Source organism: Stegostoma tigrinum, chromosome 2, assembly GCF_030684315.1.
Source record: "Stegostoma tigrinum isolate sSteTig4 chromosome 2, sSteTig4.hap1, whole genome shotgun sequence".
Classification (NCBI taxonomy): Eukaryota; Metazoa; Chordata; class Chondrichthyes; order Orectolobiformes; family Stegostomatidae; genus Stegostoma; species Stegostoma tigrinum.
This window is the reverse complement of record NC_081355.1, coordinates 14,492,127-14,516,448: the sequence shown is the minus strand read 5'-3', so window position 1 is coordinate 14,516,448 and position 24,322 is coordinate 14,492,127. Positions and strand designations below refer to the sequence as shown.

Genomic DNA, 24,322 nt, shown 5'->3' with positions numbered 1-24,322 from the left:
GAGGCCTAGCCAATGTACTGTACAGCCTCAACATGATCTCCCAACTCCTATATACTTACTGCACTGACCAATGAAGGTTAACATACTAAAAGCCTTCTTAACTATCCTATCTACCTGCAACTCCACTTTCAAGGAACTGTGAACCTGCACTGCAAGGTCTCCTTGCTCAGTAACACTCCCTGGGACATTAGCATTAAGTATATAAGTCTGCCCTGATTTGCCTTTCCAAAATGCAGCACTTCTCATTTATCTAAATTAAACTCCATCTGCCACTCCTCACTATTGACCTATGAATGTATATAGCATAGCATACCTACAGGGAAATATTAATAAAAAAACATTAACAACTCAAATATTTATTCTCCTTTTTGTTGAACCAAGTTGCTTTTGTCACGGCATTTTATTTTTCTATTCCCAAATAGGTACAAGGTATCTAGATATGTAATACTTATTAATATGGTATTTTGGATTGGAAATCAAATTTGGAATCAAACCAAATGTAAGAGAAACAGACACCCTAGTATTTACAGATTGGCCTACACACACAGAAACAATGATAAAACAAAGGCTTTTTACGTACAGTATGGAAAGTAAAAATACTTTTACAATGAACCATGTTTTGTTTTCCCTGTACATTGCAATGGTTTATTTTCCCAAGCTACTTTATGGAGTAGACAGAAATCTGTCCCCCATTTATCTATGATTGGTTATTAGGTGCACAACATAAAACATCCGTTGTGATTATTCTCCATTCCAATTGAGAAATACTAAGTATCCACAGGGCACTTTCCCGACAATACCATTGGGGATAATAGGGAAAGGTAATATTAGGTTATTGCTCTACACCTGGCCAAAATCCCAAAGACTCAAGTATTTTTCACCACAACAATTCCAAGTGTGTTTCTAGGTGCTAAGTACGTGCAAAAATAAGAACCAGAAGCACATATTCTATAATTCTGTGACATAACACGCTGGAGCCGTAACTAGTTATGTCTTGGTCTTGACTCAATATCTCCTTCCTTCCCAAAAAAAAAGTCTTTAATTTTAATATATTTTGCAATGCTATGGCTTAACAAAAAGCATGTTGTACTTTTTTACTGTTAATGTACAACCTCATGTTTTGCATCCCTTACACCTAATTAATCTCAGGAGTGTTTCACTCGCTAATGTCTTATTTTAAGTCTTGACACAATAATGAATCCAATTAACTATAGAGTACTGATATGGAGAAAATACACTAGTTATATACAAGAATCAGTTCCTTGTTGGCAAATGCTTACTGGAGGCTAAAATATTGACTGGACAGGACTGGAAAAATCTCTTCACCACCATTAAAATTGAGTTGTGGAAGTGTTTCTGCACCAAGCGAGAACCTTATGAGTGGAACACTTGTGCCATTTGGCCTAAAGTTACAGAAAATTCTTAAATTTTGGGTGGAAATAAAAGTTGTAACAGAAAACCACAACATGTCCCATGAATTCCAAGAAAACAAAGAAGTGCTGTGTTTCAAAAGTAATGGCAACTTTAATTGTATCAAGGTATAACAACCTTGCAAAGTTCTCTAAAACTGCAGTGGAAGTAGAACTGGGGGTGGGGGTATACATGGAAAATATTCACTTCATCCCCCTAATGCTAAAGCCAGATAAAACAACCCTATTGTCACCTCAGCTGAAATCAACCAAATCAGCAGTCACCAAGAGTCAACATGTGATCTCCCAGGTCTCCCCTTCAAAGTTACTTTTAAGATTCTCAAATATTTTCCATTGAAGCATATCTTTTTTTTAAATGTTCTCTGCCTATCAATCCAAAATGTGTAGACAGCAGCTGGAAAATTTCAATCCACAGCCACAAGATAAAGAAACTGTAACTGTATTTTAACAAAGGTTCTGGCCCTACCTCTGAGCCAGGTAAACTGGGGTTCAAATCCCACCTGTTCAGAAGTGTGCAATAATGTTTCTGAACAGGTTGATTATAAAACATCTGTAATCTTCATTAAGCCAATTTAGAAAAAAAAATGTAAAAGTGTAAGATTGAATTGATAGCATATTTTTGTTTACTATCAAAAAAATGAGAAAAGTATGATAACATTTCTGATATGTTCCATGACAGCCCTGGCCATGTTGACTTCTGGCTGTACAACCCAAACTGCAAATTTGGGCCATCGATTTTTTTTATTAAAAAATTAAACTTCCCATCTTTTCAGTCTCATTTCAATGGAAGGGCATATTGGGAACTTGGCCTCCTGCTCTCAAGGTGCCATTAAAACTAAACAATATGAAATTAGGCAGGGCCAATGCCAAGATATCCAATGTGCACTCAACTGATGGCTTCATACTAACATTCCACTCAATAAAACACTTCCATATTTCATCATGCAAACATGAATTTATATGAAGTTTACAGCTGCATATCATGCAACTTTGAGCTAAGACTAAAAGGCTAATCATTATGTAAATCAACAAACGACACGCAGCAAGAATACAAGGTTCCTTAAATTTCAAATGAATTTGTATTTCTAATATACAAAATTAAAAATGATCAGACAGGCCAATGTAGTTAGAGTAAGTGAAAATAGGGTCTTCTCATTTACTAAAATATATTTGTTCTGCTGTTAAATTGATTTACGCTCTCAATTTGAGTAAAAGAAAAACAGGCGCAGTTTCAATTCCTGATCACTATTTAGCTTCAACTTATACATGTAGATGCTACTTGGTCATGAGAAGCAATACAGCAGACACTGGTTCGTTTGTTGCATTAAACAGCAATGACATTGTGAGCCCTGACTGCTAATTTTCCCTTCCTCGTGCAGGGACTTTAAAGTCTATTATACTGTTTTCATCCAGAATCCACGGCACACATTCCAAACAAAACACTTACACCTTCTGTCATTGTGTGAGAAGGTACCATATAGAGTAGTAGTTACAGAGTGGAGAATTCCACTTGCTCCTCCTCTCCCTTTTCTCAACCGCAAGTAAACCAATCATTTTCAAGGTCCTTTCAGTTATAAAGAGAAGTCATAAGGGACTCAAAGCATTAACTGTTTCTCTCTCCACAGATGCTGCCAAATCTGCTGAGTTTCTCCAGCACTTACCTTCTAAAACAAAATCTGTCTAGCACAGTACATCCACCACTACAGCCTTGACAAGTGGTGCAGTAATAATGAGTGCCAACTTGATGCAAGCACTAATGGATGGCGCCTGTACATTAAAATAGGGATTCATCAAAAGGACTGACAAAAATAATTTTATGAATTCTAAAGGAAATATGTATAAATTTCCTATAGTCCAAATAATAGAAAATATATGATGGCACACTTATGTATAAACATCCTTGTATTGGTCAATTTAATTTAAAGCGCAGCTTCTTTAAGAAAACAATTTTAAAGAATGTGTATTTCAGAACTGGTCTCGAAAATAAACTTCTACACCAAGCTTGGCATCTAATCCAAGACAATAACAGGAACTCCCTCAAATACCCTGGTTTCCAGTTAGCAATTTTAGTGTCCCACTATAACATGGTGAGGCTACAGGATAAAACTGACACTTGACAACTACAATCACCAGTACTGAAGCAATGATATCTTCATTATAAAATATTGTACGAGAACAATTTGTTGGAAATTTAGGGGAGTATTTCCTTTCAAAATGTCCAAAAAGCTGCCAATGGTTCATGGTATTTATTCATTTGCAGCTCTGCCTGCATTGCACAGACATCATGTCAGGATATTAATGGTATTAAATTCCAAATTCAACTTTAACTAATTACTGCACTCTGTGCTCAATGACGGTAAACTGTATAGCCAAAACAGCAAAAGCGAGATTCATCTGAAGGTTTAAGAATGGCAAAACTTTAGCCTGTTTCAATGTTAGCAATCTGAAAATTACACAGTCTTACCAATGTGTACACAGCAGCACATTGATGAAAGACTACAATTTCAGTTTCTAATAACCTTTGCTGCAACAGTACATTATAAACTGGAAATAATGCTTGTGTTTTCCAGAAGTTACTTCATTACAGAGGCAAAATGATACTTCTGTAGATTTACTTTGCATTTTCATTATAGATTAGACATAAAATAATGCAAGGGAATAAGAGTGACATAACATTCTAGTTCATAACTGAGTTCTTTTGTAACTGATGCACTGTCAAAGTTTCAGCTGATACTGGTTATTTTCATTCTAGAGCTGAAAACTAGCTTCAATCTCAGAAATAATTTCTAACCTTAATGAGATTTGTTTTGGTTTCCAAGCAGTCCACTTGAGAAAGGAGTAAAACTATATCAACTCAAATACATGCACCTCATGTGATTGAAATATGCACTTAAAATTGATTTATAAACTCAGTGACAATTACTTTCCTGTTTTTTTTTTCAAATTACTAAGCTTCATGTGAAATCTTCGAAGAAAAACATCTACAAGCATCTGAAAAGAGGTAGTTGAACTTGACTGTAGGAGAATTAATTATAATCCATTTATCCTATTTTGCTCTTATCCATCAGAAGCTTACCTTGTTACAATCATTACAGACAATATCGATAGAAACAATCACCACGCAGCTATTGTGCTGAAGATAGCCTCCCAAACAACACGATGGAGGTTGACTAGCAAGGGATCTAGCCACTCAAAATTCAGTATCCAAGAGATTGTGTGGGCCATCAGCAGTAGCCGAATTGTATTCTATCATAATTTGTAACCACATGGCCTGAAGGGTTCTTACATCACTGTAGTGGTGTCCCTATCTGAGTCAGGAAGCCTGGGCTCAAGTCCCGCCTCCTCCAGAGGTGTGTAATAGCATCTCTGAACAGATTGATTAAAACAAAATCTAACTGGCATACCCCAGTTCCACCAGGCCGGGAGACCAATGGTTCAAAAAGTGCAGGCATACATACCAGAAACACCACTAAGCCCTTCACTTTCAATGGCATTACCATCACTGAACTCCCCCACTATCAATAGTCTGGATGGTATCATCGATATTGCCACAATATATTGTTGGTTCTATGAGCACGTCACAGATTAGGGCTAACAAAGTATGGGGCTGGATGAATACAGCAGGCCAAGTAGCATCTTAGGAGCACAAAAGCTGAAGTTTTGGACCTAGACAGACTCGGGATTCTGTCTGTCCTCCTAATGCCTGTAAACACCCTACAAGGCAACAGTCAGGAAAGTGATGGAATACACCCAACTAGTGGGATCAGTTTATCTCAGCTGGCTGGCCAGTTGGTTTGCAAAGCAATCTGACACCAGCAGCGTGAGTTCAACTCCCATCAGCGGCTAAGGTTACCATGAAAGACTCTCCTTCTCAACCTCTCCCCTCGCATGAGGTATGGTGACCCTCAGGTTAAATCACCACCAATCGCCTCTCTAATGAAAACAAAGCCCTATGGTCTGATAAGACCACAGTGACTTGACTGGACTCCCAATTAGCCTGGATGAGCACAGCTCCAATATGCCTCAAAGGTCAGGCTCTGGGGAATGTTGCCAAACAAAGAGACCCAAGGGTACGTGTGTATAGTTCCTTGAAAGTGGAATTGCAGGTAGACAGAGTGGTGATGACATTTGGCATGCTTGCCTTTATTGGTGAGTGCATCGAGTACAGGCGTTGGGATGCCTTGTTGCAGTCGTACAGAACATCAGTGAGGCCACTTTTAGAATATTGCATATAATTCTGGTCACCCTTCGATAGGAAAGTTGTTAAACTTCAGGGTGCAGAAAAGATTTACAAGGATGTGAGTTATGGGGAAAGGGCGAGTAGGCTGGAGGTTCAGGGACTGAGGGGAGACCTTATAGAGGTTTATAAAATTATGAGGAGCATAGAAAGGGTGAATAGCCAAGGTCTTTTCCCTAGGGTGGGGGGAGTACAAAACTACACGGCATAGGTTTATGGTGAGGGGGAAAGATTTTAAAAGGGCCCGAGGGGTAACTTTTTCCTTGCTGAGATTGGTGCATTTACGGGACAAACTGTCAGAGGAAGTGGTGAAATTGGGTACAATTACAACATTTAAAAGGCATTTGGATGGGTACACAAATAGGAAGTGTTTAGAGGGATTTGGGCCAAATGTTAGCATACGGGGCTAGATCAGATTGTAATGTCTGGTCAGAGCAGACACGTTGGGCCAAAGGGTCTGTTTCCGTGTTGTATGACTTGGACTCCAAGCTCAACAACAATCAGGACAAAACAACCTACTTGAATGCCGCCCAATCCACCACCTTCAACATTCCTTCCCTTCATCTGTGACAGTGACAACAATGTGTACCATTTATAAGCAATCCTGCAGCAATTCATCATGGTTCCTCAGAGAGGCAGTTACCTAAACTACTGCCTTTTCTACCCGAAACGACAAGGGCAGCATCTGCATAGGAACACTAACATCTGCAAGTTCCCATCCACGCCACACATCATCCTGATTTGAAACTATATCACTGTCCCTTCACTGGATTAAAATCCTGGAACTCCCTACCTATCAGATCTGAATGTGCATGTGTAGGTGCTGGAGAAATGAGCTCATATCATCTTCTCAAAGGCAGAGGGGTTGGCAATAAATGCTGGCCAAGACAGTGAGGTCTTATTCTCATGAATGAATGAATAAAAATAAAAATAAAATTAATTAAAGCACATAAGATTGTAGAATACAAATGGAGTGCAACACCTTTGATTGGCATGACTTTTCTTTAAGTTTGCAGCAATGCTGGAAGTATGATTATTCAGTAAAAGTTTCTGGCATTCTGACTACAGCCCTTGCTCAAAACATTGAGCGTTATTTTCTATTTTCAGACAATGACTGATCAAATGTGAATGTACAGAAATGCAAATCACCAAAATTCAGGTTTATTTGCAGAGAATTAAAAAATAAAATTCAAGCAGATTAAATTGAACAGAAGTTTGCAATGAGGAGCTGTTCTGAAACCACTGAATTTTCATGTCCCTTAGGCATGTTGGAGTGGAGGGATAACTTATTTTAAAAATAGTGGATCGGAATGGATTCCAAGATTTCCACCCACCATTCCTGTTTCCCCAAATTTTCACTTGCATGGGAGAAGGGTGCAGTTAGCAAGCTGCCAGAGTCACCTCCATTGTGGGGTTAGACATCCCCTAGCACTCTGCAATTTGCATGGGGTGGAGCCAGTTCTTCCATGACATGGCTCAGGAGCATGAGATAATTCATCAGCTACAGTCTTGAGTTGAGAACTCTTTGAAAAGCAAGTTGAAAAGGTCTTAACATGGCCTTTCCATGTCCCCTGCCCACACCATGGCCCCTTTAACATACTAACTCATGGGTTTTTCATGCCTGAGGCCATCTTTGTTCAGCTTCAGCAGGTGGTAGGCCCAACCCTATCCTGGGCACCCTGAAATGTAAAGTGGGTCATAAAGCACTTTCTACCAAGGTAGACCAATTCAGAAGTGTTCCAACTCAATCTGTCTCAATTATGGTAATCCTACCAAGACTTTCAGCATCAAACCTGGAGGGCCATCAACAGCCAGTTTCAATGTGCAACAAAAACAAATTGTTACTTAACTAATAAGGCAGAAAAACCGTGATTAGGTACATTGCTTGTTTTTGCTGCTTAGAAGGAAATTATAGAATAGCTTCCTTCTGTGTTGTACCCATTTTGCTTGTCATATCCGTACCAGCTCAGTGCAAATGAAATCCAGACAGACGTACTTCCCTGCTCTTTCCTCACAGTCACGCAAGTTTGTTGGCCTTTAAGTACTTATTAATGCCCTTTAGAAAACCTGCATGCAATCTGCCAGCACCGCCATTTCACGGCAGTGCATCCAAAGCCAAAACTGTTTATTGTATGAAAAGGTTTTCCTTCACGTTGCCATTTGTTCCTTGTCAATCTCCCTTAAATCAGTGTTCTCTATTTCTGGACTTTTCAACTAATTGGAAAAGTTTCTACTACCATCTAGTCATGATTTTGAACATCATATCAAATCTTTTCTCATCCCACCCAAAGAACAACCACCCCAGTTTCTCCAATCTTTTCACAAACAAAGTCTTGATCTATGCAATCATTGCACCAACCCTTTTCTGCACCCTCTCCAAGATCTTCAAAATCTTCTGAAGCATGGTGCTACCACTAACCTACAATTTTTCAAAATATTTAATAATCAAAATTTATAAAATATAAAACAATAAAATCATTACTACATACATCCCAGTACCTTTGTTAAAATTGCCATAATTGCTTTGTTGAATTAGCTTAATTGAATCCAGACACTGAAATGTACCTAATTTCCCACAATACATCGGGTCATCTCAGTCAGCTTGCTTACTTACTTGGACTTAATTCCCCCAAGTCTTGCAGGACAATGGCAGTTAGGTTACAGCATTAGCCACAGACCATGACAACATCCTCTGCTCCAGTCCATGTGGGTGTCTGACTCGAACATCCTCTTCATTCTACTTTGCAAGGTCTTCTTTGGCCAGTTACCTCTTCTTTTTCTACCTGCCACTCTGCCAGGGTGTATTTTCAGATGGTAAACTGCTGTCACCAGGGAGGAAGTGGTCGAGTGAGAGAACAGTGGTTTACTAAAGAAGTTGAATCTCTTGTCTAGAGGAAGAAGGAGGCTTATGTAAAGATGAGGCTTGAAGGCTCAGTTAGGGCGCGAGAGAGATACAAGTTAGCCAGGAAGGACCTAAAGAGAGAGCCAAAATGAGCCAGTAGGGGACACGAGAAGTCTTTCGCAGGTAGGATCAAGGAAAATCCTAACTCTTTCTATAGGTATGTCAGGAATAAAAAATGACTAGAGTAAGATTAGGGCCAGTCAAGGACAGTAGTGGGAAGCTGTGCGGTGAGTCCGAAGAGATAGAAGAGGTGCTAAATGAATATTTTACATCAGTATTCACACAAGAAAAAGACAATGTTGTTGAGGAGAATACTGAGATACAGGCTATTAGACTAGATGGGATTGAGATTCATAAAGAGGAGGTGTCAGCAATTCTGGAAAGTGTGAAAATAGATAAGTCCCCTGGGCTGGATGGGATTTATCCTAGCATTCTCTAGGAAGCTAGGGATGAGATTGCAGAGCCTTTGGCTTTGATCTTTATGTCGTCGTTGTCTACAGGAATAGTGCCAGAAGACTGGAGGATAGCAAATCTTGAACAAGGGGACTACAAGGGGAGTAGAGACAACCCTGGTAATTATTGGCCAATGAGCCTTACTTCAGCTGTGGGTAAAGTGTTGGAAAGGATTATAAGAGATATCTAGGATTTATAATCACCGAGAAAGGAATAATTTGATTAGGGATAGTCAACACTGTTTTGTGAAGGATAGGTCGTGTCTCGCAAACCTTACTGAATCCTTTGAGAAGGTGACCTAACAAGTGGATGAAGGTAAAGCGGTTGATGTGGTGTATATGGATTTCAGTAAAGTGTTTGATAAGATTCCCCACAGTAGGCTATTGCAGAAAATATGGAGGCACGGGATTGAGGATAATTTAGCAGTTTGGATCAGAAATTGGCTAGCTAGAAGACAAAGGGCGGTGGTTGATGGGAAATGTTCATCCTGGAGTTCAGTTACTCGTGGTGTACCACAAGGATCTGTTTTGGGGCCAGTGTTGTGTGTCATTTTTATAAATGACCTGGATGAGGCCATAGAAGGATGGGTTTGTAAATTTGCTGATGACAATAAAGTCGGTGGAGTTGTAGATAGTATAGAAGGATGTTGCATGTTACAGAGGGACACATAAGCTGCAGAGCTAGGCTGAGAGGTGGCAAATGGAGTTTAATGCAGAAAAGTGAGGTGATTCACTTAGGAAGGAGTAACAGGAATACAGAGTACTGGGCTAATGGTAAGATTCTTGCTTATGTGGATGAGTAGAGATATCTCGGTGTCTATGTGCATAGATCCCGGAAAGTTGCCACCCAGGTTGATAAGGTTGTCAGGAAGGCATATGGTGCGTTAGGTTTTATTGGTGGAGGGATAGTGTTTCAGAGCCATGAGGTCATGTTGCAGCTGCACTTGGAGTAATGCGTACAGTTCTGATTGCTGCATTATAGGAAGGATGTGGAAGCGTTGGAAAAGGTGCAGAGAAGATTTACCAGGACGTTGCCTGATATTGAGGGAAGGTCTTATGAGGAAAGGCTGAGGGACTTGAGGCTGTTTTCGTTAGAGGGAAGAAGGTTAAGAGGTGACTTAATAAAGACATAAGATGATCAGAGAATTAGATAAGGTGGACAGTGAGAGCCTTTTTTCTTGGATGGAGATGGCTAGCATGAGGGGACATAGTTTTAAATTGAGGGGTGATAGATACAGATAGATGTCAGAGGTAGGTTCTTTACTCAGTAATAAGGGTGTGCAATGTCCTGCCTGTAACAGTAGTAGGCTTGCCAACTTTAAGAGCATTTAAATGGTCATTGGATAAACATATGGATGATAATGGAATAGCGTAGTTGAGATGCGCTTCAGATTGGTTTTACAGGTCGGCGCAACATCAAGGGCCGAAGGGGCTGTACTGCGCTCTAATGTTCTATGTCTTCTTAATCTCGGTCATGATATTCTGTGGGTGCCTTTGACTAGTCCACTGCACTTCTTCATTGGTGATATGTTATCTCCAAAATTGTGCCCTGTGTCTTTTGCAGACAAAACCAAACTGTCTGACACCTTTGCTATTATGTTCCAGGTCTCAATGATAGAACGCAGTTGGTACGACAATGAAATGACAAGTTCCACATTCAGGGCCATCATAGACTATGTTGAATTACTGTAATTTCTTTCCAACAGTTTTTGCATTTCTGCAAAAGTGGGGTGAATTTTATAAGCTGAACGTGAGAGTGAAAGGTGGTTCCTCAGCCCATAACTTGATGACAGAAGGATCCACTGGCTAGTTTGACTACAGGCAGCTGGGCTGTCCAAGCTGTTGGCCTAATCATTCACAACTATCAGGTTTTTATTAAAATGAGAAAAGTTAGAGTAGGAAATTCAGAGAATAGGGCATGGATTTTTGAAGTTGGGCCAAAGGCAAAGACCTTTAGAAACGTCAGGTGAACCCCGGACATGGAGGTTCCGGGCTCATTTCCAATAGATTCTTGCCAACAGTGTCAAAGTAAACTACATAGGCTGGAAACCTGAACTCAGCAGAAATTAGTGTAAACATTTTCATTGTCCCAAAGCCATTAGGCTAGAGTACCCTGTGGGGGAATTCTGCACTTACTGGAGCAAACTACTGCAGTTGCTGGAATCTGTACTGAAACCAAAAAATGCTGGAAAACAGCAGATCAGGCAACAGGCAACATCCACGACAGTGAGAAAGAATCTCGATGACTCTTCATCAGAGTTGACGTGAAATGTGGAGGAAGCCTCCTATACATTTCATGCCAGCTCTGATGAAGAGTTATCTAGATTCAAAAGTTAGCTTGCTCTCTCTCCACTAATGCTGCCTGACCCACTGCAATTTTCAGCCCTTTCTGGTTTCAGACCTGCATTTATTGAGTAGGCATTAACACACTTACAAGGCAGTTACGGTTTGCTGAAGCATCTTGACCTTAAGCTACTTAATTTACTAGCCCCTTAACTACAAGAAAATCATGTACAGTTTATGAAAATAAAAAAAAAGTGTGGAGCTAGAGGAACACAGCAAGCCAGGCAGCATTAGAGGTGCAGGAAAGGTAATGTTGCGGGTCTGGGCCCTTCTTCAGAAATGGGGGAGGGGAAGGAGGGTCTGAAATATATAGAAGGGGCGGGGGGGAAAGAGGTGATAGAAGATGGATAGTGGAGCAGATAGGCAGGAGGGAAGACGGACGGGTCAAGAAGGTGGGGATGAAGCCAGTAAAGGTGAGTTTAAAGTAGGAAGTTGGGATGGGGATTGGTCAGTGAGGAGGGAGGGGTGGATAGGTGGGAGAGAAGATGGACAGGTCAAGGAAGCGGAGATGAGAGGGGTGGTTGGTCTTGGGATGAGGTCGGGGGTGGGAAGATTTTGAACCTTGTAAAGCCCACACTGAGATCATTGGTTTGTAGGCTTCCAAGGTGGAATGTGAGGTGCTGTTCCTCCACTTTCCAGACAGCTTCAACGTGACACTGGAGGCGGCCCAAGATGGACGTGTCATCCAGGGAGTGGGAGGGGGAGTTGAAATGGTTCACGGTGGGAGGTGTTGTCATTTTGAATTCCCCTTGTGCTCACATATCACCCCATTAACCTCCGGATTCAACGCATCAGTCTCTGCCATTTCCACCACCTGCAATCTGAGCCCACTATGAAGACTATATATTCCCTCCCCACCCTTATCTGTCTTCCAGAGGGACTGCTCCCTCCACGACTCCCTCGTCTGCTCCACACTCCCCGACACCTTTCCCTGCAACTACAGGAGGTACTACATCTGCCCCTACACCTTCATCCCAAGCCCCAAAATTACTGTCCACGTTAAACAAATGATTACATGCACATCCGCTAACACGGTCTATCGTATCCGCTATCTCTGATGTGGCTTCCTCTACATCGGGGAGACCAAGCAGAGGCTCAGAGCCCACTTTGTGGAGTACCTACGCTCAGTCTGCGACAAACGACAACACCTCCTGTCGTGAAACACTTCAATTCCCCCTCCCCGCCCCCTGGGTGACATGTCCATCCTGGGCCTCCTTCAGTGTCACAACAATGACACCCGGAAACTGGAGGAACAGCACCTCATATTCCGCCCTGGAAGCCTATAACCCAATGGTCTGAATGTGGACTTTACGAGCTTCAAAATCTCCCCACCCCCACCCTCCTCCCAAGACCAGCACCCTCCTCATTCCTGCCTCCTTGACCTGTGTCTTCTCTCCCACCTACCCACCCCTCCCTCCTCACTGACCAACCCCCATCCCAACTTCCTACTGACACTCATCTTTACTGGTTTCATCCCCGCCTCCTTGACCTGTCCATCTTCCCTCCTACCTATCTGCCCCACTATCCACCCAATACCCCCCCTTTCTATTTATTTCAGACCCTCCTTCCCCCTCCCCCATTTCTGAAGGGTCTGGATCCAAAACATCAGCTTTCCTGCTCCTCTGAAGTTGCCTGGCCTGCTGAGCTCCTGCAGCTCTGCACCTTGTTAACTCAGACTCCAGCATCAGCAGTTCTTACTATCTCTTATAAAAATAAAACACTGGTTACTGTACAGATTTAATTGAAAAACCATATGCTGTAGGATGCAAATAAATTGCTGTCTTTCCAAACAATTTTAATAGAGTATTCTTCTGTGATTTGTCAAGGGCTTTTAATACTGCATTCACCCTGAATGCTTGATTTTCAAAAGATCTAAAAGCCCTGATTTCAGCACCTCAAGTGTAGGGTAAGAGTTGTTGAAGTACATATTGGATTGACAGTTTAAAAAGGCTATTAAAGAACTGAACATCTTTGATGTGGTTATTGACAGAAGTTTGTTTGCATATATAACAGATTAAAATCTTTGAACAGAGTTCATGCACAAAGAAATTTTGTTTCACTATACCGCATGTCCTGTTTCCCAGGAGATGCCCAACTGCCAACCTGTTAAATCTAATTGGGCTATCTCCTCAGAAACAACACAGGGCTAAACACACATTAGTCATATTAAATTCTGTCCATTGTTCTGCGTTCGCTGTTTCAGCAATCCAAACCTGATCAAACGTCACCTTCTCCTATTAGCATTGTATCACCTGCTTCAAATATTTGTGCCATCTCCGTTTAAAAGATGCAATAGTCTTCATTGCTCCCTACGACAAGGATTTTCATGCTTCAACACAAGAAATTTCATCACATGTACTTGACAGGTTTAACATAATGCTATGTTACAAACCCCACAACCTGAGAAACCAACATGTCCCTGAACTGTATCCAAGCAAAAATCAGCTCTCTCATTAAGTTAAATTGGGACCTACGTAGCTTTTTAATGGTCCTAACTCAACCAGTTGAGCCATCAGTGAAAACCAGCATTTAAAAATTTATAAGCAGTACTTTACATGGTGTGCTTCTGTAAAATGGTGTCTGCCAAAAAAAACCAATGTTGATAAGGTAACTTGGATGATAGTACAGTGCACAGGTACCAACATTCTCCTGCTAATTTTAAAAAAATGTCTAGTAAATTTGAATTTGGATCCATGATCTTGAGACCAGAATGCACCATTTTAAGATGATTAGAATGTGGAAGCATCTTACCTTTGTTGCCAGTTAGGTGCATTCCATACAGCCTCAGGTCACATAGATATAGGATAACCTTGAAAAATAGCAAAAGCTGACTGGCAGTTTTTTAACACCGGAGACAAGGCTCAAAAGATGACAACGAAACAATTATAAGCTGATGATTATAACCTAGTGACATATGAAGCCAAGTAGTGAAAAAGGTTTTCTAACTTAAGGTAAAGAAATACCTAACATTCATTCACTTCTACTTAGAAAAGTGAAAACACAAACAAAAGCCTGGAACGAGAAGTATACTGCAATATATAGAAATGAATTTTTTTTGCAAATAAGTAAAACAAAATAAGAGCCAAATCTTTCAGGAAGAGTCCAAAGTGATGAGCTCACACACCACCTGTAGCTTCAGAAGGGTTTAAAAGAACACCAAATTTGTCCATAATGTGTGGAATTGATTTCAATTTCCACACCTGTATCAGCTGCAGTACCCAAGATGGTGGGTGATGTGTACAAGAGAAAATGAAATAGAAAGATATGCCGGTAGGCTGTTATTACATCGATTGACAGGAAGTGGAAATATAAACATGAGCACATTCTAGTTGGCTCAAGTGATTTGTTTTCAGACTGACTATTCACTCCAATTTTATGTAATGTTTTGAGTTTTTAAAAGCAAAAATTACAGATTTACCATACTTCACATTTTAGAGAGTCTTATTCCACAAACAAATAACCACAAACGTAACAGTTGGAGTTTCAAAGGCCAATCAGACCACCATTCTTCCAAAGATTAAGTCAAACTTTGTGCGGAAACATCTAGCCACATTTAGCTGGGATAAGGAGGTATCATAACAGGAAAAATTAAAAATGTTGAATCTCTTTTAAACTCCTGTAAATACAATGATTGACAATATTATTAAAACACACAAGATCCTGAGGGGACCTGACAGGGTAAATCAAATAAGATGTTTTCACTCGCAGGAAAGACTAGAGCTCAGGGTACAATTTAGAAGATGGATCCTGACCCGAAACGTCATCTTTCCTGCTCCTCTGATGCTGCCTAGCCTGCTGTGTTCCTCCAGCATCACACTGTCATCTGACTCCAGCATCGGCAGTTTTTACTGTCTCAAACATAAGGGATCTAATATTTAAGACAGAAAAAAGGACAATTTGTTTCTCGGAGGATTGAGTGTTTTTGGAACTCTTCATCAAAATGGGGAGGCAGATCAATGATTTTTTAAAAAAGACAGACGTAGATCAAATATTGACTAATAAGGATATAGAGGGTGGCCAAAAAAGTGGGTTTTTGGCCTTAACCCAATCAACCATGATTTCATGAAATAGTGGCGTGAAACAAGAGGCAAGTGGCCTCCTCCTACTCTCAGCTCATCTGTTCATATAACTTTATTATTTGCAGATCCTGTTTACACAGACATAATACAGAATTAACTTCCAACTTCCTCTCATTGCCAAAAATCAATTCAAACAGTTTTCTCTCCAAGATGATGCTCTTCTCCATTATCCTATTTATTCCAAGATCATACCATTTCTTCCCTTAGATACTCAATCATCCCAATGCCCCCTCCAACCCCTCACACTGTCCTTCCCAAATTGTACTGGCACTTCTTCCCCATTCTTTCTTCTTCAAAGAGGTGCCATTCCTTAGCTAGCTGAGACTCCATCCTTCAAGCATTCAAACCCTGTTCTCATTCACTAAGTTATTTTCTCTCCCCATTGTAACTGATGAGACCCTTTTATCTCAGTACCATTTCTGACACTAATAGCAGCATATTCAATCTTTGTCAAACTGTAGTCCACAGACTCATGACCGTCCAAAGAGGCGTTCCAGGGTTTTCCAAAGTCATGGGATGTGACCCACAAAGTACTAGCAGAATGTACTGCCAAATGGGCAACACAGTGGGTTTGTTATCTCATAAAAGAAGAACACAAAAGGAGAGTAAGCAATCACGTCTCGCTGATATATAAAACTTGTTTTCATAAAAATATAGTTTATTAAAAAAACTGCAATTAAAATGTGTTTTGACTATCATATAGCATTATAATTTAGATGGGGAAATTCAGATCACTAATCAATTTGAGAAAATGTCCTTAAACCAAAAATATTTGAGAACCATCACTACATGCTGCAGGTAGATATTGTATCATATTCATTAAGAGCAACAAAACATTCCTAGAGATTTACTCAATCAAAAGAAAATCATGCAGGTTGAGCTATTGAGCTATTAGGAGCTCTGGCCAAAAACTTGAACAAAGTTAGATTTTAAGAGAGCTCTCCAAAGAAGGGAAGAAAGGTCGATAGTCATTAGGGTTAAGAATGCTGGTGTAGTGCACAACCCTAAGTGACTGAAGGCACAAAAGGGAAAATTAGTGGTGTTGAGTTTTGGGGAATGGGCAGATGCACATGAGACAAGAAGCAGAGAAATGAATACCTTGTAAAGTCAAAACAAGAAATACTGACCATATTCCCAGTCTAGTGCCTGCCAGCATAAAAAGCTAGTCATTGAAATATATATTGTACATGAGAATGGGATCACAGGGTGAAAACTGTCACCAGTATTTTGCTTTGGATTTTTATATCTACAGTTGGTAGGTCTGTTCTCATTTTGTTTTGATGGAAATATGTGCAATATCCTTACAATGTCCCTCTTTCATGGAGATATTATCTTAAATGAAAACAGGAAATATTCATTTCATCAATTTAATTCTCTTTTTGGAGGTAAAGTTTCTAATTTTTATCATTTTAAATTACAACAATACAAGGCACAGGCAGAATGTGAGATAATAGTGGGATACTCACATTGTTAAGCAGCTCAGACAACTTTACTTGGAGAACATATAAATTATGCCAAGTAGTTTCCTGATGGTCTAGCAAGTTGTGCAGGAACCAGCAAGAGAGAAAAATCATTTTGACCTCATCCTCACCAGTCTAACCGTGACTAATACATCCATCTATAATAGTGTCAGTAGAAATGACTACCAGTCATTGTGAAGATGCAACTGTGTCACATAAGGATAACCTCCATCTTGTTGAGTGGTACCAACACTATGCCAAATGGGCCCAACCCCAAACTGATCTAGAAACCCAAACTGATCTAGAAACCCAAACTGATCTAGAAACCCAAACTGATCTAGAAACCCAAACTGATCTAGAAACCCAAACTGATCTAGAAACCCAAACTGATCTAGAAACCCAAACTGATCTAGAAACCCAAACTGATCTAGAAACCCAAACTGATCTAGAAACCCAAACTGATCTAGAAACCCAAACTGATCTAGAAACCCAAACTGATCTAGAAACCCAAACTGATCTAGAAACCCAAACTGATCTAGAAACCCAAACTGATCTAGAAACCCAAACTGATCTAGAAACCCAAACTGATCTAGAAACCCAAACTGGGAATGAAAGAGGCTCTAAGTGCTATCAGCAGTAGCAGAATTAGATTGCAATCTATAATCTGATGGTCCAGCTGGTACTCCACAGTGTATCAACCTTTCTAATACCTCATTATCAGAGCCCATCCAACTCTTAACTGCCTCTTTCACCATGATTTTTGCAGCAGCTTCTTCCACAGTCAAGAGAGGCAAACAATTCATTTAGTACGTCAGCAACGTCATCTGCCTTGAAATTTCTATAACCTCCTTCTATTATTTAAACCTAATTTTGTGACCATGATTACCAAGGCATTTACCCACAGAAATATACACCATTTCCCCACGTCATTCCCCAGAACTAGCGTCTAAGCAGCCTCATCTTTTTTGGGTTCTGAAGTGCTATTTTTGACTTGAAATGCTAATTCTGTTTCTTTCTCCACACATGCTGCCAGATGAACCATATTTCTCTCTTACTTTCCTTTCTTTAATTTCCTATCGCCAGTCACTGCAGTATTTTACTTAGATTTTAACTGGCTCATTTCTGTTGAACTGGAGACATTGGTAAAGCAAGTTCATCCATTTAAATTTTAGCAATTCTTCCTCCTGTTTACCCTTAACCTGTTCTTTCTCCAGTCCATATTAGTGTAGTGTAATTGAAAGCCTCTACTTTAATACTATATTGATTTTACGTTTCTCCGAGCATTCCCGACAAATTTGCTTCTGTATCACTTCCTGATTTCTTGGGCACCTAAAGAAAACACCTGACAATAGTTCCTTGCCCTTCCTTAACTCTATCCAAATAGATTCAGACCTTGAACCCTGTTATATAGTCCCTTTGTAGAACTGGAACACTATTGTACCATATTCCCTTCCTATTACTCCAGAATATGGCCTTTACCTTTGATCTTGAATCTTATTGCTGATATCTTTAAAATTGGTTTCCATTATACTCATTTATTATCCCATGTAGTAACTTGCACCTGTCACTAATCAACCTTGTTTGTATTGGTCTGGTTTCAAAATGGGGAAGCAATGGACTAGTGGCATTGCAGCAAGGCTATTAATCCAGAGATGCAGATAATCTTCTGGGGACCTGGGTTTGATACTCACCTATGGCAAATGAAGGCACTTGAATCCAAATTAAAAAGGAGCCTGGAAACTAATAATCAAGTGAAGCTATTGTCGACTGTCAGGAAAAGGCCATCTGGTTGGCCTGGGTTTGAGTCCCACCTGCTCTGGGGGCACGTAATAACATCTCTGAACAAGTTGATTAGAAAATATCTTAGCTGCTAATACGACAATGCTTCGTTATGTTGCCATTTATCTTTGTTACCTATTGATACAAAATTCTCAACTTTACCTTTCATTTTTGATCCTCAGTAAAATTACACTGTGGGCTCAATCAGGTTTTTTTTTAAATTTCAGGTTCATCAACTTCTTGGAAAACTTTTTGTTGCAACATCTAGTGACATCTCGCACCATAACTGACCAAACTCAGTTATCAATTACCTACCCACACTTATGGCACCTCCCCCCCTTCCAATTTTAGTCCCTTTTTATCATTCACCGTTCCTGGAAGAACTCTCAACTCACTAGACATCTTTGGTGCATACACCACATTTAAAAGACTGCTGCATACTCAGACAAGCACCGGCATCCCAAAGTTGACCTGCTCAATGACTGAACAAAAGATGTCAAAGATGGAGAAAACAATGTTTCAATTCTCCAACAGGGATATGCCACCTCATACGCCAGTACCAATGGCTTTGTTATGCCAACCACTTTCATATCATTCAATCTCTCCCTTTCTCTCATTCCAGGAGAAAGTAGCTGACTAAAGGGTAAAAAAAGGCATCGATCGATGTACAATCACCCAACATCAGGCTCCTCACCCACTATGATAAGGGAAATCTGTCCCTTGCTGGAGAAGGTGGAAGTGTTCCTGCAAAGCCACCAAGGCATTCATACTTGCCAAACAAGGGCTATGCTTCACTCTATTACAACTCTCAAATTAACCCCATTGCCAGTGTCAATCATTGCACATAACTAAATATTGGCAACTAACTATTTTTCACTTTTTGTTGTTGCAGATCTCAGTCTACAACTCCAGTTGAGAAGTGGCCCACTCTGCCAGATGCCACCTCCTTGACCTCTCAGGAAAAGATTTCCAATGCCACAAAGGAAACATCAGCAAGGCTGCATCCCCCACTGCCATCAGCTCAGATACCAACACCTCAGTAAGAATGTCAGCCTTAGAATGTTTGAGAGCACAAGCTGGTAAGCAGCTCACTGTGACAGTTCTGCAGCTAGCTGTGGAAGAAGTGCCTCAGATCATTAGCATTCAAAGGAGAACTGGTGATCAGGCACCTGCTAAGCCCCAGGCAGGAGAGGTCTATGGGAGGAACAGGAGCAACAGAAGGAATGTAGAACTCATCATCCCGAGGCTGTAGGGTGCATCCACACCAATAGTGCCCCAGTCTCAAGCATGCAGCCATCTGGCTGCATCCATGGACAGGTTGGCAGCTGGCATGAAGTCTCAGGCTCATCATTTCAGGATCTGCTGGAGACATATACATACTTCAACTCTATCATCCCAGCCATTTGTTCTCAGGGTCAGAGGCATTGTAACGGGAATATGGAGTCTGGCACGTATGCCAGGTGCCTCTTCCTCACAAGGAAGCAGGGTGGTGCCAAAAGACATTGACAGGGAGTTAAGTTCAGTTGTCAGGCAATTAAACTCCTGGTTCCCACCTTACTCTCTGCCTTGTTTTCCTCCTTTAAGACACTCTTTAAACAGACGTTTTTGACCAAGGTTTTGGTCATCTGATTTAATATCTCCACATGATGTTATATTTTGTTTTTTTTACATTCCACTAAAGTGCCTTGAGATGTTTTATTATAAGTTAAGGTCTGCATAAAGACAATGTGTGCTTTTTGATAAGCACCTGGCTTCACTCCACTGCTGTGCCCTGCTGCACCTCTCCCTTTACAAATAGATTTAAATCCCTCCCACCCCCAAGCACTTCAGCACTCAATGTATCACAATGTAAGATAAAGCTACATTTATATCATAAAACAAGATGCTACAAACACAAAACCGGTTACACATGTTGCACCTGCCACAGTGAGATGAGGTAAACTTGTAACGGCGTCAATTCATAAAACCGACGCCATGCAAAGAAATCCTACAACTACACATGACACCTGTTCAGAGAAGAATTTTAACTTATTTGGAGCACTGGACGTGAGGCGGGGGTGGACGGGCGGTGAGCGAGCTGCATAACCAGTCAGTGAGGAGCAGATCCCGATGAGCACTTAGTTCCATAGAAGAGTCAAACTGGACTCGAAACGTTAAGCGTTCCTTTCTCCACAGAGGCTGCCAGACCTGCTGAGTGGGTCCGGCATTCTCTGCGTTTGTTTCAGATCTCCAGCACCCGCGTTTTATTTGGCAGACACAGTTTGGATGCCGGCATGTGAATGAGTGATGTACCTGTCCAGTGATGCCGGTGATGATGGCTACTTTCCTCTTGCCGACGGCATCTCCAACTGATGGGGCCGGACTGTCACCTCCCGCCGCCGCTTGATGCTCATTCATCGCTGCCAGCGTGGACTCCCCCGGGGCTCGTTGCTGAATCTCACAAGTTTCGTTTCACTTCACCTCCACGTCCCCGTGTACCTACTCGCACTTCCGCGTAGTGAAGGAAGCCGCCGCCCCGCCCCAGCCTCGGTTGGCAACCGTCTGAAAAGTGCCGGTACCGCCCCTAGCAACAGGCCGCCTTCCACTCCAGCCCCATATGCGTCTGCGCCACTCTCCTCCAGAGACAACGACCCCACCAGCACGGGAGGTGCATGCACAAGTGGGTGAATGCGCTTCGGTCTTATTCACCCACGCGAAACCAAGCGGAGGTTTGGAGACCGCTTTGCAGAACACCTCCGCTCAGTTCGCAATAAACAACTGCACCTCCCAGTCGCGAACCATTTCAACTCCCCCTCCCATTCTTTAGATGACATGTCCATCATGGGCCTCCTGCAGTGCCACGATGATGCCACCCGAAGGTTGCAGGAAGAGCAACTTATATTCCACTTGGGAACCCTGCAGCCCAATGGTATCAATGTGGGCTTCACCAGCTTCAAAATCTCTCCTTCCCCTTCTGCATCCCAAAACCAGCCCAGTTCGTCCCCTCCCCCTACTGCATCACACAACCAGCCCAGCTCATCCCCTCCCCCCACTGCATCCCAAAACCAGCCCAGCCTGTCTCCGCCTCCCTAACCTGTTCTTCCTCTCACCCATCCCTTCCTCCCACCCCAAGCTGCACCTCCATCTCCTACCTACTAACGTCATCCCACCTCGTTGACCTGTCAGTCTTCCCTGGACTGACCTATCCCCTCCCTACCTCCCCACCTATAGTCTCCTCTCCACCTATCTTCTTTTCTCCATCTTTGGTCCGCCTCCCCCCTCCCTATTTATTCCAGAACCCTCACCCCATCCCCCTCTCTGATGAAGGGTCTATAGGCCCGAAACGTCAGCTTTTGTGCTCCTGAGATGCTGCTTGGCCTGCTGTGTTCATCCAGCTTCACACTTTATTATCTTGGATTCTCCAGCATCTGCAGTTCCCATTATCTCTCTCCATTGCAGAGTAGGTGGCTTTGTCATGACAGACCGAAACCGAAATTGCTGGAGAGTTTCGGCAGGTCTGGCAGCATTTGTTGGAGAGAAAGAAGAGCTAACTAACGTCCAGTTTCTTCACTCCGTCGATTTTTTTTTAGGCTTTCTAATCAACTTGTTCAGAGAAGTCCATTCTGGAGCAGGCGGGACTTGAACCCAGACCTCTTGGTCGAGAGGAAGGAGCACTACCATTGTGCTACGAGAGCACATAGAATCGTTTCCAAATATTACTTTTTAGAGATGTTGTTTACACACACCTGGAGTAAGCTCGGACTTAAACTCAGGCCTCTTGGCCCAGACGTAGGAACGCTGCCAATGCATCACAAGGATTGATTGTTCACAGGTCTTCTAGTGTCATGATCCCATTGAATGGCAGTGCAGACTCAATGGGCTGAATGGCCTGCTTCTGCTCCAAAATCATATAGTGTTATTACAGTTGGAGGCTTGACATCATGAGCAGTGTGGATGGATGTTGGAAAAGTAATTCCCATTGGTAGTTGGATCTAACATGTGAGGCTGCAGATTTCATGCAGTTGAAAATGGGGACACTTTTTCATGCAGTGAGTGGCAGCTTAAGTTCTGAGGAAGGATTACCGGTCACGAAATGTTAATTCTGATTTTTTCTCGACAGATGCTGCCAGATTTGCTGAGCTTTTCCAGCAACTTCTGTTTTTATTCCCAAAATGCCAGTCTGATCCCATGCACGAGCTGGACACCTGACTGAGTGTGTGAGATGGTCTTGACGTTTTTGATTCCAATTGCTGGCGCACCATGCTGTGGAAGTCTTTGTTTCCTAAGAGGCCTGCAAATGGATCAGAAGAGTGTTACAAATGGTCATGAGGAGTTGGCAAATGGATGCTAATATCTGTGGATGAGGTATGCATGAGGATAGTGCCATGGATTGTGCTCTGAGATGCTGTTTGTAACTGAGCAAAGTGGTGGTTGATTGCAGCCAATGGCATTCTGAAGTCACCAGAGACTTACTTAGTCTTCCATGTGGAGAATTCTTGACAACTAGTTGACTTGGTAAGATTTGATGCTGAATATTAATGAGGTGAGCTGCGGCATCATTAAGGCAGTTAATGAGCATGTAGTTCCCTTATGATAACTCATGGCTGCCAGATGAGAAACCCGCCTCATTGGCAAATGCATGAAAGACGCAGCGCGCTGCACCTGCTGTCAAGATAGGGCTTGACTGACTTCCCATACGATTCAACCACATTTCCCATCACATTGCTCAGACATCGAGAAGATTTCACCCCAAGTGTAGAGCAGGAGCACAACTGTGTAATTGCTCAGAACTCCATGGTGGTCAACAAACCTCAAGCTAGCCTGCTGGAACGTATGCACAATGCAAGACTCGCCAGCAAACGAATGCCGGCAAAGACGATCGGCCCTCGTCGCACGCAAACTGTCCCAGCTGAACATCGATATCGCTGCTCTAAGTGAAGCCCGTTTCGCAGACCAAGGTTCATTGGTAAAATATGGTGCAGGCTACACTCTGTTTTGGCCTGGCAGAAGCAGCACCGAAAACAGACTCTCAGGGTAGGCTTCATGACCAGGAAGACAATCGCCGACAAGCTCCAAAGCCTACCAATCGGCCACTCAGATCGCCTCATGACCCTGCGACTCCCACTACAAGCCAACCAGTTTGCCACTCTTGTGAGCATCTACGCCCCCACACTGCAAACTGAGACCGCAGTCAGAGAAGCCTTCTGCGACCAGCTCAAGTCTCTCCTCCTGAACGTCAGCACGAAAGACAAACTCATTGTCCTAGGCAACTTCAATACGAGGGTGGACAACGACTCAGAGGCATGGCCCGGAGTCCTGGGTTGGCATGGCATTGGAAGCTGTAATGACAACGGGAGGCTGCTTCTGGAGCTCAGCACAGAACTTGGACTGGTGGTAACAAACACACTGTTCCAACAGAAAGCAAGATTCAAGACGACTTGGAAGCATCCCCAATCCAAACATTGGCACCTCCTGGACTACGTCCTAGTGCGCCAAAGGGATAGATCGGACGGCCTACAGACCAGAGCTATGCCGAGTGCGGACTGCTACACGGACCATAGGCTGGTACAGATGAAAGTAAGACTAGTAGTCAAGCCAGTGACAAAGAAGAGAGGACCGTGTTGCAAGAAAATCCACGTAAGCAAGCTCCACAATCTTTGT

At 42.1% G+C, this 24,322-nt stretch overlaps 1 protein-coding gene across 1 annotated transcript in view; it reads right to left on the bottom strand.

Annotated features, from left to right (window-relative positions):
- The window catches only part of gmds (GDP-mannose 4,6-dehydratase), a 625,969-nt gene extending 604,689 nt beyond the window's left edge, over window positions 1-21,280 (bottom strand). Inside the window, exon 1 of the mRNA XM_048547800.2 lies at window positions 20,975-21,280. Within this exon, the coding sequence (XP_048403757.1) occupies window positions 20,975-21,079 (105 nt within the window). The 5' untranslated portion in view covers window positions 21,080-21,280. The remainder of the gene's footprint in view (window positions 1-20,974) is intronic.
- Window positions 21,281-24,322: the final 3,042 nt, after the last annotated feature.